The 18,350-nt window shown below is 41.5% G+C and overlaps 1 protein-coding gene and 1 long non-coding RNA gene across 2 annotated transcripts in view; both read left to right on the forward strand.

The window, feature by feature from the left end:
* The window catches only part of LOC138017856 (E3 ubiquitin-protein ligase HERC2-like), a 97,562-nt gene extending 85,740 nt beyond the window's left edge, over positions 1-11,822 (forward strand). The window contains exons 49-58 of the mRNA XM_068864840.1: positions 298-496; positions 1,332-1,546; positions 1,931-2,362; positions 4,115-4,349; positions 5,451-5,744; positions 6,130-6,213; positions 7,855-8,272; positions 8,711-8,949; positions 9,678-9,974; positions 10,463-11,822. Of these exons, the coding sequence (XP_068720941.1) occupies positions 298-496; positions 1,332-1,546; positions 1,931-2,362; positions 4,115-4,349; positions 5,451-5,744; positions 6,130-6,213; positions 7,855-8,272; positions 8,711-8,949; positions 9,678-9,974; positions 10,463-10,681 (2,632 nt within the window). The 3' untranslated portion in view covers positions 10,682-11,822. The remainder of the gene's footprint in view (positions 1-297; positions 497-1,331; positions 1,547-1,930; positions 2,363-4,114; positions 4,350-5,450; positions 5,745-6,129; positions 6,214-7,854; positions 8,273-8,710; positions 8,950-9,677; positions 9,975-10,462) is intronic.
* Positions 11,823-13,989: 2,167 nt separating this feature from the next.
* On the forward strand, positions 13,990-16,119 carry LOC138017857 (uncharacterized). Its single transcript, XR_011125943.1, has 2 exons — positions 13,990-14,207; positions 14,314-16,119. It is a non-coding gene; the product is annotated as an uncharacterized lncRNA (long non-coding RNA).
* Positions 16,120-18,350: the final 2,231 nt, after the last annotated feature.

The raw sequence follows: 18,350 nt of genomic DNA on the forward strand, positions 1-18,350 counted from the left end.
GATTTGCCGAGAGCGGCAATGTGCAAAACTTAAGTCAATCAATCAACTAGGCAAGCCTTATTTCTTATGTCGGGTGAATGAAAAAGTGATCGAGCTGGCTGATGTCTACCAAAAAGTTTCAAGAATTAATGCTAATAATCTCTAATCGTAGGACCCCTTAATTGCAGTTTAATTCGATGATGACGATAGAGTCGTTAAGTGAATTGACAATATCATCAATGCTCTCGTCAAATCGTTTTGTGCAGTGACTTTGCCGTTGTAGAACGTAAGTTCCTCATCAGTGCCTCGCGTTTCCAGGCGCCCTTCTGATTGGACAGTAACCTGGGGTGGCAGTGGAACAATTTACGGCTGGGGTCATAATCACCGCGGTCAACTCGGTGGAATCGAAGGTGCCAAAGTGAAGTTCCCTCAACCATGTGAAGCACTCAGCGGGATCAGACCTGTGCAGATAGTTGGAGGCGAACAGACTCTGTTTGCAGTCACATCTGAGGGAAAGGTTTGTGCTGATTACTTTACCTTTAAAGATGTTTTCTCAGCGGGGTTTTCGTTTCAGGCTTGAGGCCGGACGTTTCCTGCGGTTGTTTACGATTTCACTTCCGGTAATTTGACTCTATAAAATTTGTTGATATGTTGGCTTCCTTTTTCCCTTTTCTTCCTTTTTTTTTTTCTTTTTGGACTTGGGTATCTCAGGAAGCCATGGGCTGAAGAAACGCAAGACAATCACGCGCAGTAATAAATGCTTCAAACTAACACGTTTGCTTCAGTTACTAAACGGAATAATCGATCTGTTGGCATCTCCTTCACGCGATAACTTTAGTTTTACTTTTTATCTCCGATCTCAAGAAGGTAAACAAACTGTGAGTTTCATTTCTCGAAATTTATAGCAGAGCCAGGAGACCTCCGTCCGCCTTGTTCGCTCTCCAAGGCACTTGCAATCTGCCTTACAACGGAAAATAATCCTGACCGCCGGGTACTTTGATAATCACATCCGGCCCTTTGAAAAGCTATCAGAAAACCTAAGGTTTCTAAGGTAGTTAGCTGAAATGACACTTCCTCATTTTTCCTCCTTTTTTCCTTTAGGCAAAGTGGCCTGTAAAATCCCATGGCATATCCTTAAGGAAAAGAAAATAACTGAACGTTTACGATAATACTAAAGAAGCAATTCGATCGCGATTCTTATCAGGCATTTTCTTAATTTTTTTGTACCGCAGGTTGTTTTTTCCATTTATTGATTTACAATTTCTACAAAACGTACAACACAAAAAAGTATTGTGATCCCTCTCTGTCAATTTTTCTGGAAGTGGTGATCGGTTTCTCTCCTTTGAATGTAGGTTTATGCTACTGGGTATGGTCACGGTGGGCGCCTGGGGCTTGGTGGGACAGATACGGTGACGTCCATACGTCTTCTTGAATCCTTGCAACACGTGGTCATCAAGAAAGTCGCTGTGCATTCGGGGGGAAAACACGCCATGGCGCTTTCTATGGAAGGTGACGTGTACTCTTGGGGAGAAGGGGATGATGGAAAGCTCGGTCATGGAAGCCGAGGGTGAGTGTTTGCTTTTTCGGAATAACTGATTATTAAATGTTATTTTCCCTCCGAGTAGACTGTGGTCATAACATCAATAACAATTCTCGTTTGGACTCAGTATATTCGCCATGGAATACCAGCAGCATCATACCCATGCGGCGTGCAAGTGCATTTTCTTATTATGTTCGTTATATTACTCACTTTACCTCGGAGATAAAAACTATATGCGGTTTCGATAAAGGATAACACCGGTATGAAATCAAGCAGTTTGACGAGCCACATTGGGAAAAAAATGACGGAATGTGCGAGTCCTTGGCTTCTTGTACAAGACCACTGACCGCTTGCATACGCCTAGTTTGCTGGCACGGTATTTACAGGTGTTGTGCTTGCCTTGTTTTTCAGATCTTGCGATCGCCCGCGTGTGGTTGAAGCCCTTCGTGGAAAATCCATTATGGAGATCGCTTGCGGTGGCTCTCACAGTGCATGTATAACAGGCAATGGCGAACTGTACACGTGGGGAAAAGGGCGTTACGGACGGCTGGGACACGGTGACAGCGAAGACCAATTACTGCCCAAACTGGTAGAAGCATTACGGGGACAACGTGTCCTGGATGTGGCTTGCGGCAGCGGCGACGCTCAGACGCTGTGTTTGACGGATAACGATTGTGTGTGGTCTTGGGGAGATGGTGATTATGGGAAACTTGGACGCGGAGGAAGTGACGGCTGCAAGGTTCCAGTGAAGGTGGATTCGCTCGTTCGGGCTGGTGTGTGTAAGGTGGAATGTGGATCCCAATTCTCCGTAGCGCTGACTAAATCAGGTGCTGTGTATACTTGGTAAGTGCCTGCCGGCTACGAGAAGATTTATTCATTTCTGACAGAAAATTGGGAATTTAAGGAAGAACGAGTAGGCAGACACAAGAAAATCATCTCAAAATATAACTTTCCGTTAATGCAAACATTTCGCGATCATTCCAATTCGTTGTGGGTGTAAATTTTGTACCTGCTATCCAGGACTATAACTGGAAGTACAGAGCGAATATTGAAAATTTATCGGCCCGTGCTCAGACTCTTCACGTTACCTGAAATTTATGCATAGGTGGTGCTGTTAATTATGCAATGCCATGTTATCACGATGCGATGCGATGCGATGCGCAAAATTCAATAGAATATGTTAACTAAAATTAGGCCAGTGGGTCCAATTAACATAAATACAAAAGAATATTAAATCAGTCGCCACTTATGAAAGTGGTCTATGGGACAACTTGGTGTACGTCTCTAAAGGAAGGAAAGATTTATAAATCACTGGTAACACAGTCGTTTCCCTTATTTCATTCGGTTATTTCCTTTGGCTTTTTGTGCACGCAGCAGTTCTTTAAGTCCTTTTAAGGTAATTCCCTTGAAATTGTTCTATTATCAAACTTTTTTGGAAACTTGGCACAATCAACATTCATGATATGAACATAAAAAAAGCAATAAAAAAATGGGGTCACCGTGCTTGTTTACGCGTCAGCAGGCTCTTGAAATGGGGTATTTTTACTGTTTGCGCGTTAAAAATTCGAATCACCTTCATACAGAATTAAGTCTTGGTTACTTGAAAGACACAAAATTTTGTTTTGAAAATAAAGCTTCTTTTATTCACATAAGCAGTATTATGTCATTTACGCCGTTTTTGATTGCCTGGTTGTGGGAATAGTGCACTTATTGGGACAGTTCCGTGGTTAGCTTGAAGTCCTCGCCTTGGCCAAAATACACCCAGTACGGAACTGTTTTCCGAGAAAATTCATGTTCTACTATCAAACGTTTTTTCTTCTTCAAGTATGTTCCTTATTGGACTTTTCTTAGCAAATGCCTGAAAAAAAAATCGGGAGTTTGTTTTGAGTTTGAGGGAAATCTCTTACGTTTTGTACGCGGACGTGTCTTATGTGCGCGCGCTAATGACGCGAAAATCGTGCGCAGTAGGGATGCGCAATGCAATACTAAGGAATTACATTAAGCATAATCCTGACAAGCATTCGCAAACTGGGTAGGGTTTGACCGTTAATTACTTTTTGTTACGACCAGACACTAAGGAACTGTAAGTTACCGCATCTGTAGTTATGTTGCTCGTGCGTTCATTTGCGTCGCTAGTAAAATAGCTGTAAATCTCGTGTCATTAAGCACTTAATGACTGGCCCCAAGGGAAACAGTGAGTTTTGTTTCCCCGAGACCCTCAATGCTCCCCGAGGCGAAGTCGAGGGAAACATTGAGGTCGAGGGGAAACAAAACTCACTGTTTCCCGAAGGGGCCAGTCATTAAGTGTTTTGTTATACCTCCCAACTCAAAATAGAACAATACACAGTTAAGAATTATTTGCTTGACGACGGCTGGTGTACAGATTTGCCGCCGTTTCAAAGGTGCACGACCTGATCACGTGTGAGTCGAAAGTTCAAGTTGTTGTTTCCCTAGGACGTCATGAAGTTTTGACCAATGACACGTGACACGTTCTCTTCCAATCAGAAAACGTATTTGAGTTGGGAGGTTACTTAGTCCAGCATCTTGACGTGAAGCCTTTGGAATGTCACTTTCTCCGTGTTATCCTATTTGTAGGGGCAAAGGCGATTACTACCGCCTCGGACACGGTTCTGACGATCACGTAAGGCGTCCGAAGAGGGTGGCGGCCCTGCAAAACAAGAAAGTCGTCGCTATTGCAACCGGCTCCCTACACTGTGTGGCATGCACAGACTCGGGTGAAGTGTACACTTGGGGTGATAATGACGAGGGTCAGCTGGGAGATGGGTCAACAACTGCTATACAAAGACCAAGACTAGTAACAGCCTTGCAGGTGAGTCTGAAAAGGAAAATTTTCAAAGAAGCAAAACAGCGTGAAGAACTCAACTGCAAGGGGCAACCATTTATTCTTGTCAAAGTACGAGAGTACGAGGCATTTGAAATTACCCACTGAAGGCAAATCCTCCTCTTTGTCAGATAGCGAGATTTTAGCATACGAAGCAAATTCGGCGCCCTAGCGATTGTGCCATCTGCTCATTGAGCTTCAAAACATTCATCTTTAAAGTACTCGTCTCTGAACCACGAACAAAAGTGACCAAGAGCTTGTTTGAATTAGCGAGCACGATCCAAGGAAAGCGACAACTCTACCGGGTGGGTAAGCCGTGGCGCTTTTCGATATTGTATTGAGCGGGTGAGGAAGTCGGAGAAATAGGGTCCTTAAAAATCTCTCCTGTGTCGCCCACTTTCTCCTAAATGAGAAGGTTTGACGCTTTCCTTAGATCACGCTCTCTTTTACTAGCAAAAGTGGAAGCACTCGCAAAGGCGTTTGATTTCCATGATACAAAGGGAAAACAGGGGGACTGTGACAGAACCACTTTTGACGAGTTCACTTTAAATCCTTATTCAACTGAGGTGGGACCACGTGCGATTTTTTGTGTTGGCAATGGGCCCTTCGCAGGACTTCGCCACTTGCATAGAGTTTTTTTCATAGTGCTGAGACGCATGGCCTGTAAATGTCACGCAAATGACCTGTCAGTTGTACTTTTCATTGAACGGAAAACAAGTTTTCAGAAATTAAATAGACTTCGCATGTAGACTTGCTTTTAGAAAGCACGGCAGGAGTTAGTTCCAATCAATATTAAGGTGTGGTTGGAGTGGGAGGCGGCTGTTTCAATGTGATTACATCAGACGTATGCTCCGTTGTTTATCGCCTGAGAAAATTTATAGTTGCCGTTGCCCATAGTACACTTTGTTTGTGACGTAGCCTTGGGTTGTCTGCGCTTTGATGTCGTAATGTTTGCCTAGCCATACTTGCCTCTGTTTTCGGCACCGTTCCATCACAGTCGAGTCAACTTTGATTCCATGAACTTTCGCAGCGTCTACAAGAACGAAAACACCAGTATGAGTGCGAGGTTAACTTTCGTTCTCTCTCCAGGGTAAAAAGATCAATCGCGTGGCTTGTGGATCTGCTCACACTATCGCTTGGTCCACTACAAAACCTTCTAATTCCGGTCGTCTTCCCAAGGAAGTCCCTCTGGAGTTCAATCATCTGCAGGCTATCCCCATGGGATCTCTTCGCAACCGTTTGATGCTCCTTCACCATTTTTCGGAGCTTGTTTGCTCGTCGCTTCCCATGTTTGATCTTCAGCCTCGAGATAGGGAGCATATTGGGCAGGAACCTTTGGTGGCATTGGATGCTCTGAGGGGCGTCTTAATCCCATCTGGAAAGGTAAGAACACGGAATTAAGAGGGCTTTGACAGGGTTACCCTCATCAGCTAGCACTATTCTTATGGCTCACGGCTAAACTATTGAGGAGCATTACTCTTTTGCTAAGTGTCATATTGCTTTTCAGTCATTTTTTAGACAAAGAAGCCAATCCGTTTTGGCGTAATTGTATGATTGGCCGCATCCCTCTTTTAGGCTCAATTTTACGATAAATGACTCCTAGATTCATTCTTTTTGTTTGTTTTTTTGTTTGTTTGTTTGTTTGTTTGTTTGTTTGTTTGTTTGTTTGCTTGTTTTTTCGAAAGGTAGTCTTTGCGTGAGATGGACCTTTGCGTTGAAAGAAAAAAAATTTATTTTGAAGTTGTCCTATTGTTGTTTTTTATTGCAGGAAGCAGCGTTTCGTAAAGTTGTTCAGACCACCATGGTCCGTGACCGGCAGCATGGTCCAGTGATTGAACTGAATCGAATACAGGTTAAGCATCAAAGCCCTTCTTGATATTACAAACGATAATTACCTCGGTCAGTTTTCTTGTCCTCTCGAGTCCAAAGTTCCTAGGAAAGCAATTGTTTCATTTACTGATCCACGGACTCGTTCATGTTTATATTCATTTATTTTTATGGCGTTTATGCTGTACAATTTGCACCCTGCTATTTTCGTGTTGTTGTTGTTTGCGATTTGAAAGTGCCAGTTATTCAGAATTTGTTTTCTATGGGGAACGAAAGAAACTAACTCCACCGTCACATTTGCGCTAAGACCTTGCTTGCTTGGTCAATATTTGGTTACCTAGCACATTCCTAGCTCGTCAAAGGTGTGACCCACTAGGCATGGCGTTGCTTGCTTGCTTAAAAGAGAGGCGGAGTTGCTTAAAACTTTACAGAATGCGCAGCTCAGCTCAGGGAGCGCTCTGTAGGGCTCTTGAACTGTGGTAGGTAAACAATTCATGAAAACTGACCAATAAGGAAGAGGGTCGTAATTTGACATCTTGATCTTTCGTAATGAAGTTTTGATTAAAGGTGTAGCGTTACTCCATCCCGCTGTTGTCTTACGGACCTGTGAATAATTTATACTCGAATATGTTCAGGTCGCCCTCGCCTTATGAAGCTTCCAGTTCATCGCCTACTCCGTACATGCACAGCGAGCTACCAATTCTTAACAATCACACTTATCCACCGCCGATTAATTGTGTCACCTGTTACGTCTCAGTTCGTCGAAGGTTTTGCTTAAAACTTTTCTCCCAATCTTGGTCAGGCAAATGTTCCAGGAACAGTTGAACGGTTAGACGAAAGAGGTTCGCCTTTCTTATCAGAAGAAACGATTGAAACCAGACTAAGAAACAGATCATCCATTTTAAACGCGCGACTCGAAATGAAGTGAAATGTGACCTCGTTGTGCCAGATTAAGTAATGATCCGTGTAAGGTGGATAGCACCTTATCATTTTTACACAGAGAATGCATAAACCTACAGGACAGCCGTCAACGCAATAAAATTCATTTACAGCCCACTTTGAAAGGGTGTTTTTTTGTGTTAAAAGATTTTGACCAATCACAAGAGTTAAAAACAAAAGCCAAGAAACGTTTACAATTTTACATGTTCCCCACATACAATTTCTGTGGAATTCATTTAAACTGAGACCAGATGAAAGATGGAAGATGGTTGGAAAGTAAGGATGAATATAATACTGCTTTTATGAAGTTTTGTTAACTGTTGCTGTTTAAGCCAATCAGAAGTAAGTACAGACAATAGAAAGGTTATCACCTTTTTGCATACCAATTGAATTCCAACATGTTCGTTGCCGTTGTTGCTATCGTTCTTATCTGGACTGTTTCTTAAAACTCTAGCCATTGCTACTGATTGCTTGACTGACGTCACAAAGAACTATTTTTGAGGATAGTCTTAAACGCGAATGTGAACGCGGGGTTAAAAGGGTGGCAGTACTCTCTATCTTTTCTTTCGTGTGGTTAGCTAAATCGTCCGATCGTGGTGTTTTGTTCTCAATCGTTTGTGTTTTGTTCAACCACCAGTGTGTCCATAGACTTCAGTGTTTGCTTTACATTCACTCTCCTTCTTCACTGTCTCATTGTCTCAATCTGTCACCTTTTGCTATATTTCAGACCAAGAAGTACCGTTCCAAAGGCGGTCTTATCGGCCCAGACGGCTCCAAATCAGTCTTCGGTCAAGTTTGTTCCAAAATGAGCAACTTCGGATCTGACAGCCTTCTCCTACCACACAGAGTATGGAAAGTCAAATTCATCGGTGAAAGCGTGGATGATTGTGGAGGAGGCTACTCGGAGTCCATCGCCGAGATGTGTGACGAGCTGCAAAACGGTTCTCTTCCGTTACTGATAGTGACGCCCAATGGAAGGGAAGAGTCCGGCGCTAACCGAGACTGCTTTATTCTGAATCCAGAGGCGTGTTCTCCTGTTCATCTCAACATGTTCAAATTCTTAGGTGTTTTGATTGGGATAGCTATTAGAACTGGTAGTCCTCTTAGTTTAAACCTTGCTGAACCTGTCTGGCAACAACTGGCAGGTGAGGAATTCCACCCCTCCCTTGTTGCGCTATTTAAAAACATGTAGACCCGTTAGGTTTAAATTTCTATTGATCGTTTGGTTTCATTGCCTCTCCTCAGTCGATGTAGCGTACCGCCTTGAACAGTCATATCCTGTCTTGGTGATGGCCTGAATTCGATCCGCTTTTTTCGGTTTCTGTTTTCAACACAATTGTCACAGCGAATATTGTCACGCCGGATCGTTGGACGAAAATATGAAACCGTATTAAATCTGTGCCTCGGAGCCGTGATGTATATGAAAAAGGCATACAAGATTTCAAGATTTCGTTCCGATTCCTGAATCGGCTACAGCCGTTAGTAAAGACAGTAAAGTTTTTTTTATCCTCCTGTAAAAGAAACTGCACTCGATCATTGTGCGTGGTCGTAAGGGGTGTTGATTTGCTGAATTTTGTCCACAGGAATGCATTTGCGAGTTACCGACCTTGCTGAAATTGATAAAGATTACGTTCCCGGGCTGATGTGCATCCGAGACATGGAGAGAGAAGCGTTTGAAGCCATGGAGATGCCATTTAGCACCCCAAGCGCCAGCGGTCATGAAGTACAGTTGCACAACAAGATCAAGCAAATCACACTGGACAACAGGGAAGAGTATGTGCGATTGGCGCTACATTACCGCTTACACGAATTTGATGTTCAGGTATGGGCACTTTTATTTAGATTTTATTACTTATATTGTAATTGGTTTCTGAAAAACCATTAGTGGATTGGAACCAATAAAGTTGTATTGTATTGTATTGTATTGTATTGTATTGTATTGTATTGTATTGTATTGTATTATATGGAAGGAGAGTGTTTTACTGGGAACTAAACCACTCGTAGATTCCATACGCCACTTCATCCGGGACCCGAGTGGCGTATGTTCCGTATGTCACCTTTTTGAGTGTCGTATCGTTCAATGACGTCACGATTCCCGCCTTTTTTCCCGCCTTTTTTTATAAAGCCCAGCCGTATTTGTAAAACTTGACTACTTTGAAACACAATAAAATCGGACATAATAAAAAGAACATTACACGTTGGCTCGAAGATATGAATTTTATGTTCTCGTGGCAGGAACAATATCTCACTCGTTCGCTTCGCTCACTCGTGAAATATTGTTCTTGCCACTCGAACATAAAATTCATATCTTCTCGCCACCGTGTAATATCCTCTATGTATTGTTGTTGATGACATTCTCCGAATTTCAAGTAACTGACCGGTTTAATTTTGAGTGGACGGGCTAACTAATGTCGCGTTATACAAACCCACCCGTCTGTTTTACCTCAAAATAGTTTACTCGATATCTTGAAGTGTGTAGAGTCTTGTGAACACCGGATCTTTTATTTTTCTTGTCACAGTGCTGACAACGGTTAGTTTTTTCCTCGTAAGGTATCTGCTGTTCGCGAGGGCATGGCACGAGTCGTCCCAGTACGTTTGCTGTCGTTATTTACGGGTCCTGAACTAGAGACAATGGTGTGTGGTAGTCCAGATATTCCGCTGGACTTGTTAAAATCTGTGGTTACTTACAAGGGAGTTGAAGCTACTGCACCACTAGTTCGTTGGTTCTGGGAAACTCTCGAGAGTTTCTCCAATGCAGAGCGCTCATTGTTCCTACGGTTTGTCTGGGGACGAACACGACTCCCGAGAACTATTGTTGATTTCCGTGGAAGAGACTTCGTATTTCAGGTAAGCTATTTGCCATACGTTAAGTGTGGGATTGCAAAGAATATAGAAGTATTGGAGCCCCTTTTCTCTGACCTTGCCCGTTTGCATGAAAATAAAGTGTTTATCACGTCAAAAAAACTTTTACGCTTCATCAAAAGTTGCTGTTTAACAGTTTCCCAAAAAAGGGGTAACTGCACGCCGTGATTTGATCTACGACCAGGCAAGTATAGGGATTGGACTCAACCAATGATGCAGAGTAGTTTGTGACGTCAACCCGGTATCGATCTCAGTCCCCTTCATTGCTCGCTTATGGATTTTTGTCATATTTCAAGGAATGTAGAATGGTGACTTTTGAGCAGAGGTTGAAAAAACAATAATTTGACAAAAGGTACACCAGCAAGGCGTTAATCGTGACATGGACTTTAAGCAAAAGAGCGAGTTTCACTTTTTCTTTTTAATAAATCATTCAAGTATACCCTAATAATCCTTATGTCATGATGTCGTTTCAGGTTCTTGACAAATACTCTCCTCCAGACCACTATCTGCCTGAATCCTACACTTGCTTCTTCCTATTGAAGATGCCTCGGTATTCATGTCAACGGGTGCTCTGCGAAAAACTAAAATACGCTATCCACTTTTGCAAGTCCATCGACTCGGACGACTACGCCAGGATCGACCTCACTGGAGAGCAAGCTGAGGAATATGACACTGACATTGAGGCGTTTTGAAAGAAGGCTCTAAGCTGTTTTGCAGTTTACAGACAAGTGACAAAAAATACAAATCATTTGTTGAAAGTTACGGGTGTTGCTTCGTGAAATTTCAGAGATGACTTGTACTAGTGTGACTTTGCAAACGAGGGCTAACTTATCCGAGCAAAAAACATTGAAGGCTCTTCGGTAGATAAGTTCGATTGTGCCAACAGGACACAACGTATGTAAATTACAACGTGTCGATAAATTTTTGCAACTCCTGCCTAAACGCGCTTCGCCTTTCATCACTGACCATCGCAATTGCGACCGCGTGATATGCACGCCTTTTGCCTAAGCCAAAAAGGCATATTCACGTGTACGTTACACGTCATTCTCACGTTAGAGGGTGTGTGCCGAATTCCTTGTTTCCTTTTGCTCTTCTAGCTGTTGTTTTTTCGTGAATGGTGCTGTTAAAGTTAGGCTCAATCTTTTCAGTGACTTTGGGAGCTTAATTATATCCTGGCGAAAGAGGCAATCGTAGCAGGTGCAGCACCCAACATTTTTGGGCCTAAACGTCCGTCCATTCTTCTACACTTAAGGTCGTGTTCTTTTGAGATCAACCGCTTAAACCGAAGCCGGCTGAAGATCAAGCGTTTGAAATGTCATTATAGATCACTTTTCCAATCGTTTTCTGGTTGAAACTGGTCCTTAGAAAAGCTGCGGAAGCGTCAGATTTTGCTGGAGCTCGCGCGCCCATTGCAAAAATCCCGCAAAAACATCATCTGTCGCTTCCGTTGGATTACTTTCAACCATTTCGGCGAACTGGCTTGATGACGATATGAAAGTATGAGTGATTGATTCAATCATAAACGTTTTGTCTCTAACGATCGAAACAAAAATTCCCAACTTATGCAAACGGGTGATCTCACAAAAACACAGTCCAAATGCAAATGACCAACGACTAACGTATCATTTTCACCGATAGGTGTAAATTGCGTATCTAAGTGGACTATACGGAAATGTTAATGGATACTGTAGTGATACATATAATTTATTTAATAACCCATCGGAGAAATACAGGATAGGTTTATTGTGCACTGAGAGGATTTTTTAGATTGTTTTGAGACGTTTTGTTCCGTTAAGTCTTATAAATATTAATGATAAGTATTAGCGTTGACTTTACACTCTCTTTGTTTTTCTCGCATACACGTTTGACCAGTTCAATTATTTGGAAATAACGAATTTATCCGACTTCTGTCTCCATGCAACCAATGCCTGAGCTCTCTATTACCGCTGACTGATTGGTTTTGTACGCAAAGCACCGGTCTTTGTTGGTTCAAACCCCAGCTGAACCAAATTACCCACGAGGGAGGAAAAAGTCTGCGGCCTCAAAATGTTTACACTATCACAATTTTATAAGTAAATTTTGCATGCATGCTTCGCCTCAGAACACAAGGTTCACAAACTCTGTAATAACTTAAGGAAATAACTGCACGATAGTTATGCGTCCTTAGATAAATACTGTATGTTATTTACCGAGCGGGAGGTCCGTATAGGAAAAACAGTGCCCGAGGTCTTGAGTACGGCCTGAGGCGAACTTTAGATACAAACGGACTGGACAGCGCTCGCTTTCGGTGGCGTGGGCGTTTGGGTTATAAGCTCAGGAGTGACTCCAATATCTCCCCACTGAAGTCTCCGACTCTCATCTCGTGCTCTGAAACCGAAATATAAAGACAGGACCCACCACACTGTGCGCTGAAGAGTTTCGGGGTCATTTTCTCCAAGCTGACCTGATTGAAACAAGAAGCCTTCTTCTTCTTCTTCAGTTAGCTCGCGGGCAGTCTGGACGATTTCCTTTGGCGTTGTTAACTACGAAGTCTCGCTTGTGAGCTGAAAGGACCTCCCTTGACTTTACAAACACTTGGAGTTTTTACCGTTCAGATAGTGCTGAATACTTTCTGGAATGATGGCAGAAAACTGGCTCGTTGGCTCCGCCATCTTTTTTGCGGATGTCCATGAAAAATCTGCACAACAGAACGTTCAGCTCCTTTGGAGGAATATTTTCCAAGGTTCTTGTCTCTCCAACCGAGGAACAGTATCTTCGCCAAATATTCAGATCATAAGTTGTCTTTTTCTTAGTGTTTTCAGGGCGAAGTGAGTAAATAATATCGTGAATTTTGTGTAAGTGTGTGTTTTGTCCAACTTCATCACAATTTATAAGCGTCGTGTTTTTAAGGGCTTCTTCCTCTGGATAGTAAAATTCACTTTCACTGTGTCCACTCTCGTCTGAATCCATTTTCCTTTAACATTTGTATTTTCCTTGCATAACTTTTCATTACGCGAAGGTGTTTACAATTAACTGTGATTTTAACTTTCGCAACATTTTCAATTGGCCACGACAGTTTCACCACGGAACAGATTTCGCACCGTGGTCCGTATCGTAAAAAGCTGGACCGGCTATGAGCGCGCGATTAGCCAATCAGATTCGAGGATTTAGGATTCCGGCCCGATGAGATGTATGTAGACATCAGCTTCCTCAAGCTACTCCAAAATCCGGCAAAGACGTCACCCCTTCTCAATCCCCGAGTCACTTTTTGCTCCATGGCGGACAACTTTCCTATTCGATCCGATCTGTAATGCAAAATATGTTTTACTGGTTTAATTTCTGTTTAGTGCCCTCCAAACCTCTTTTACTTCGCTATAGCTAATAATTCCATCATTCCATTTCTTCACCGGGCTCTCAATCTCATTCACTGTTAAAGTCAGTTTTGTTTTGTCTGTTTGTGCGTTGGTGGTTAACTTTGTTTATGTGGTCCCTTTTATCTCGTAACACATTTTGGAAAATCAGGAGTATTTAAGTTCTTTTGGATTTAAAGGCTTTCTGAAAAGCAAACAAAGGACTTTTTGCTTTGACAAGCAATTTAAAAACCGTCATTTTCGCCAAACTATTGACTCCATTACTGTCACGTTCGCCACTTTTCATGAATAAAATTATCGAATTCCTCAAAGACAGACAGTGTTATCTGACATTAATGCCGAAGTTAGAATGATAAAGGCAATTGCTGGAATAAATGAACTTTTTTACTGGAGACGTACGAAAACAAGCGGCAACATGAACAATTATCCTTTGTGCGAATGCATTCAGATAAGTTTTTGCAAGATAAACACGTACGTATGAATACAGCGCCACACTCTGCAACTGTATTTTTCCCAGACGTAAATATTGGCTTTCCATCGCTCATTTCCACCAAAGTTATCAGTTCCTCGGCTTCAGTAACATTTGCATTCAAAACACGTTTAATTGCTCTTCAGTTTCACTTTGAAGGTATGTTTGTTTGCTTGAAGGATTGACAAAGGCTTCAAATGCGCTCCCGTCTACTGCTTTAGAATGTTGACTTTTTCTGTGGACGGTTGACTACTGTATTTCGGAAGGAATCATTCTGCCTGAAAGCTACAGAAAGGTTTTCTCCGTTACGACATGGAAGCTTTTTGACAGCAAGGCGTTGAAGACAGACGGGAAAGACCAATGAAACGGGAATACTAATTATCTCACTAAAAAAACGCGGTAATCTTCATAATCTAGCACGCTAGAAAGGAAAAAGTGCACAAACTGCGAACTGCAAACAAACTTCTGACAACAGTAACGAAATTGATTGAAATTCGTTTTCTAGGAAAACACCGTTGCGAACGAAGGCTCTGACACTTTGTCGAAGTTTGGAAGACAGCCGTGAGTCGCAACAGTACTTTCTTTTCCCTGTTTGAGCCGTTTTTGTTAAAAGAGAACGAAGGAGACATGAACGCAAATGAAAACAAGAGAAAGACCAAGATACATAAGCCAGGTATTTCGAGGAACTTTGTAACAAATAGCAATCACGCTCAAGAAAATGCGAGAGGAATTGTCAGTTTCAAAAGAAGGGATTCTTTACCGGAAATTGGTGTTGGGAATTCATCTCGTTTCTCGTTTCTCCACCAAAAGGGAACTGCCTTCGAACACGATTTAACGGAAAGTTCCATGAGTCACAATCTGTTCAAAGACGTTCCGTCGTACAATATTTGGAAATCTTGGGCTTCAAATCGTAGAGGGTCAGTACCTAATAATTTAAATCTTCAGCAAAGGAAGTCATCAACGTCGTCGAGTGTTTTCGTTCCCACGGTTATCACTCGTGAAACTAGAGGCTTTCGGAAATATTCGATGCCTCTTTCATTGGTCGAGAGTCGTGTTGAAAAGAACAATCAAAGACCCCTTGCCATTGCAGGAAGCGACCAATCCGGTGAAGAGAGTACGTTAAATGCTTTGCCAAAAATTAACTCTGGAAGACATGTGCCCTATCCAGAATACTCAGGCAGGGGTCAAAGTCCATCTTACTGCGACTCCGACTCCACTTTAATATGTTCCACTACTGACATGTCGCTGACAAATTATAACGAAAAACACGAAAAAAAATCGTTTTACACCAAAGACGAAAGGATAAAACGCTGGCTCAGCGAGGTGGAATGAAAGAGAGCAAATAAATTTAGGAAAGTCTGATGTAAAGATTTCATTATTTCGACAGGTATTTGTTTTCCTTGATTCTTTAAGTGGCTGAACACAGTTTTTCCTCGGTGAGTGGTATTCATTGAAGGCCGGGGTGGATTTTTTCTAAAAACAAAACAAATATGGCGAGTCTTACGAAAACGTTTTTTTTTCCTTCACGCGATGGTCTTGAAAAAAAAAACGGTGTAAATTCGCTTTCATTACGTTTTAGAAGAGAAAATCTTTCAGAGGAACCCAGCAAGATGCTGCGCATGCGTATTAGCTTGAAAGTTTGAGACCGATATTACCAAGTTTCACGCAAACCCGTCAATAGCTCTTTTTAGCAATTTGGAAGTAAAATAATTCCGATTAAAGGAACCGGATAAGAACATCCTTGTTCAGGTTTATTTAATTAAAAATTAATCAATGATGCTTTCAAAGCTGTTTCTTTTAAAATACGCCAGCGCAGGTTGTATTCTCACTACTTGATGATATTTGAATAGGTGCAGTAAAGAATTTTTTTCATTCAACAACACGTCACGTAATTCATTTCTAATGGTATTAAATAACTTCAAATAGCTACCGAAACTTGGTTAGATTACAAAAACCGCTCCGACAAATATGAGAATTCTTTTGTCTGTTTTTTTATCCTAACTTCGAACTCTGATTTTTTTTTTTTTTTTTTCTTACTGACTTCCTTTGATTTTTCTGATCGCATTGTTAGTTACAGCGTTTTTCTGTTTTCGATTATTTTTTGTCGGCACTGAGAGATTCGAGGTGCTATTTCAGCTATGTCACACCTATAATTCATCCTGGATGCTATTTAAATACGTACTGCTTTGACAAAACTGTATTAGTCTATTTCCTTCTTTCTTTTAATTGTTATGTCCATTATGTATTTTCTGAAAAAAGTGCATAATAATAATAATAAGAAGAATGATAATAAATCTTGAATCTTGAATCTTGACCGCCAACTTGAAACATTAAATGGTTGCAATTTGCGAGAAGTATAGAGTGTTTTCACCTGACGTCACGGCAGCTATGTTAGTGTTCCAAAACAAAGAAATTGCGGCCATGATGGTGTCGCAAACTAAGCCTCCGGGAATTGAACTCTAGTTTTATGCAAATACTTTCTTTTGTTTCAGTAATCGAGTTTTCACAATGACTGCAAAATTCTCGCGCGCTCATTGGTTGATTTTTATTGTCAATGGGCGGCCAGATACATAAATTTATAATTTATGCGAGGATGACGCGATATTGCCTGCGTCAGATTGAAGTTTCTCGCATTTTTGTCTCACGTTCTTTTAGTGTTTTGACTTAATTTTGACTCCTCTGCCTTTTTGTTATTGTAAAAAAACAAATTGATGTCAGCGTTTCATGCGTCTGTCCTATTATTGACAATAAATGTCGTCATAACATTGTCAAAGTAGTCTGTGGATCCACTCGGCTATCGCTTCGTGGATCCACAGCTACTTTTACAATGTTATGACGAAATTCATGATCAATAACAGGACAGACATATGAAAAACTGACATCAATTTGTTAAATGGCTGGTGGTCACGTGAGTGAAAACGCTCTATATAAAACCCATTTTATAATTAGCAGGATATCGTGTGTCCAGGGATAAACTTCTGCTGCTTGAAGTAGAAGATAAGTTGTCACTTGTCGAAAATTTTCGGTTTTAGTTACAGATCTGACTTGAGTGACTACTTCGACAATCACAGGAGACACGAGGAATTAAACGAGCCAATCGTAATACAAACGAAACATCTTTCCAAATGTTCACTTGTAATTTCACACCTAAAGGCCCAGGCAAATGACTTCAACATCCTTTCGATTTTTTTGAATAATGTTGAACTATGTTGAGTGCTGAGGTGGGCAACCGGTTTCAACACATCATCAACATTTGATTCAACGAAGCTCACGAGAAGCCTTGTATTCAGCCCTAGGCTGCAGCCGCGGTTGTTTCCATAGATACGGACATGATCCGTCATTAAGAGACCGATTATTGTGCGCGCCTTTACCCAACCATGTTGAAATGCTTCATAGATGTATATAATCAAGGGCGTAGCCAGGGGGGATCCTGGGGTACCCGTGACCTCCCCCCCCCCCTTTGTAAGCCTCTTTAAGCAAACGACCTACAATATTCAGGTGGCGAAAACGCGACAATCTGGTGAGCACCCTCTGTTAGACACAGTGTGACCCCCCCTTTAAAAAATCCTGGTTACGCCCTTGATAATTTTATCTCATCGGGCTTACAAAAAGGAATCTTGTATCATGTTTGAGCTCACCTCAGATTCCTACATTCTTTGTTCATATGTAATGAGATGAATTTTGAAACCGATTAAATGAATAAAGAAGGGGGCAAACGGCTTGAACTTCATTCAACATTCGCGAAAACAAAAGAAACGTTGAATGGTGGTTGAAGCACAGTTTAAACGCTTTTAAAATCATTCAACATGTTTCAACACAGTTGAAAGGGAAGAACAACTGGTTTCAATTTCATCGCTGTTCAACAAAATTGAACGGATGTTGATGCAAATGTTGACGCCGTTCCCCGGGCCTCAATTAAGGTGGCTCAAACCAGTTTCAACTCTTCCAAGTGATGCTCTTTCACTCCTGTGAGATTCCCCATTGACGAGTAAAATCGTCTGGCGTTAGACAGAGTAAAATCTATGAGTGTCGCTCTTGGGAGTGAAAGGGTTAAAAGAAGAATCGGTACCATAACGTTGTATCACGCATTAGCAATATTGTAGTACCAAATGAAACGCGAACTATTGCTGAACAAGATTCAGTCATGATTGTGACGTAATATGTCAGCTGCAAAAACAACCTTTATTTTGTGTTTAGTTGCTTATATCTCAAAACCAACTTAGCGACCTCGTTTTTTATTTCTGAAAAGTAATTAGAAAGGCAAGATAAAACTTTCTGCAAAGTTTAAATAGAATTCTGTTTAAAATTCTGTGATTTTTTTAAGGTGTATCTGAATCCGCTTGACAGATTTTTTTTTAAACTTTGCCGAAGGTGTTTCATCGTGGTCTCCCAACCACTTTTCAGCAATAAAAAAGGGGGGTCACCGAGTTCGTTTTTGAGATATGAGCAACTAAATCCAAAATATAGGGTGTTTTTGCTGGGCTTTCCCGTTGCCAAGGTAACTCATTACATCACAATAATGATCTCATCTTGTTTGAAAAT

Source organism: Montipora capricornis, chromosome 9, assembly GCF_036669925.1.
Source record: "Montipora capricornis isolate CH-2021 chromosome 9, ASM3666992v2, whole genome shotgun sequence".
NCBI lineage: Eukaryota > Metazoa > Cnidaria > Anthozoa > Scleractinia > Acroporidae > Montipora > Montipora capricornis.